General features: G+C 64.6%; 1 protein-coding gene across 1 annotated transcript in view; it reads left to right on the forward strand.

Moving 5' to 3' along the window:
• Window positions 1–615: 615 nt before the first annotated feature.
• LOC103806788 (UPF0577 protein KIAA1324-like) overlaps window positions 616–1,799 on the forward strand; it is a gene marked incomplete at both ends in the record, with an annotated part of 6,527 nt that continues 5,343 nt past the window's right edge. Inside the window, 4 exon segments of the mRNA XM_009079498.1 lie at window positions 616–744; window positions 815–905; window positions 1,000–1,105; window positions 1,183–1,320. Coding sequence (XP_009077746.1) covers window positions 616–744; window positions 815–905; window positions 1,000–1,105; window positions 1,183–1,320 — 464 coding nt within the window.

Consider the following 1,799-nt stretch of genomic DNA (forward strand, 5'->3'; position numbering starts at 1 on the left):
CGGTAAGGAGGCACCGGGAGCGCCCCGAGGGTGGTCGGGGCACCCCCAGCTGTCCAAGGGAGGTGGGTGCCACCCCCGTGCAGGGCTGTCCCCATTGCTGTCCCCAAGGGATCACCAGGGCACCCTGAGCTGCCGGGGGAAGGGGGGTGCAGCTCCCTTCCGTATCCCCACGTGCCACCCCCGTGCAGGGCTGTCCCCATTGCTGTCCCCAAGGGATCACCAGGGCACCCTGAGCTGCCAGGGGGAGGTGGGTGATGTTCCCATCCTTATCCCCAAGGGGTGACCAGAGCATCCTGAGCTGCCCAAGGGAGGTGGGTGTCACCCCCGTGCAGGACTGTCCCCTCCTGTCCCCATCGCTGTCCCCAAGGGGTGAACAGGACACCTCAAGCTCCTGGAGGAGGTGGGTGCCACCCCCATGCAGGACTGTCCACTCCTGTCCCCATCACTGTCCCCAAGGGATCACCAGGGCACCCTGAGCTGCCGGGGGAGGTGGGTGCCACCTCCTTGCAGGACTGTCCCCATTGCTGTTCCCAAGGGGTGACCAGGGACCCCAAACTGACAGAGGGGGAGGTGGTGCCACCCCCGTGCAGGACAGGTGTCCCCTCCTGTCCCCAGCCTGTCTCAGCTGTCCCGCGGGCACGGAGCCCGTGCTGGGCTTGGAGTACAAGTGGTGGAACGTTCTGCCCCCCAACATGGAAACCACCGTGCTCAGTGGCATCAACTTCGAGTACAAGGACATCGCAGGTAGCTCCTGTCCCTGCCCTGTCCCCTCCCACGGGACAGGAGGGGACACCACAGTGTCCCCTGTCCCCAGGCTGGGAGGTGGCTGGGGACTACATCTACACCGCGGCCGGAGCCTCGGACAACGACTTCATGATCCTCACGCTGGTGGTCCCTGGCTTCAGGTGAGGTGGCACCACCCCTGGGTGACCACATCGGGGGCACAGCCACGGGGCAGAGCTGGCAGTGTCCCCACACTGTCCCCAACCCACCCCTCAGCCCTCCAAACCCAGTGCTGGAGGACTCAGAGAGCAGAGAAGTCGCCAGGATCACCTTCGTCTTTGAGACCATCTGCAGCGTGGGCTGTGAGCTCTACTTCATGGTGGTGAGTGGGGGGACACGGCGATTTTTGGGGGGGTGACACTGAGTTTGGGGGTGTCACACCATTCCCTGTGCCCACAGGGTGTCAACTCCCGCACCAACACCCCAGTGGAGACCTGGACAGGTCCCACGGGGAAACAATCCTACACCTATGTGGTGGAGAAGAACGCGACCATGAGCTTCACCTGGGCCTTCCAGCGCACGCCCTACCACGAGGGGGTGAGGGATGGGGGGCCCCACTTCCCATGGGGGTCCCCAATTTTGGGGACAGGGGGTCCCCACTTTGGGGTGGCCCTGGGAGTCCCCAGTTTGGGGGATAAGGAGTTCCCTAGTTCAGGGTGGCCCTGGGCGTCCTGAATTTGAGGGACAGGGGGGGTCCCCAGTTTGGGGACAGGGGGTCCTCACTTCCCCTGGGGGTCCCAATATGGAGGACAGGGGGTCCACACTTTGGGGTGGCCCTGGGGGTGCCCAATTTGGGGGACAGAGTCCCCACTTCCTCCAGGTGTCCCAAATTTGAGGGATAGGGGTCCCCACTTCCCCTGGGGGTCCCCAATCTGGGGGACAGGGAGTCCCCACTTCGGTGTGGCCCTGGGGGTCCCCAGTTTGGGGGATGGGGGTCCCTACTTCTCCTGGTGGTCCCCAATTTGGGGGACAGGAGTCCCCACTTTAGGGTGGCCCTGGGGTTCCCCAATTTGAGG

The sequence above is a fragment of the Acanthisitta chloris genome, unplaced genomic scaffold (genome assembly GCF_000695815.1).
Source record: "Acanthisitta chloris isolate BGI_N310 unplaced genomic scaffold, ASM69581v1 scaffold2590, whole genome shotgun sequence".
Lineage (NCBI taxonomy): Eukaryota > Metazoa > Chordata > Aves > Passeriformes > Acanthisittidae > Acanthisitta > Acanthisitta chloris.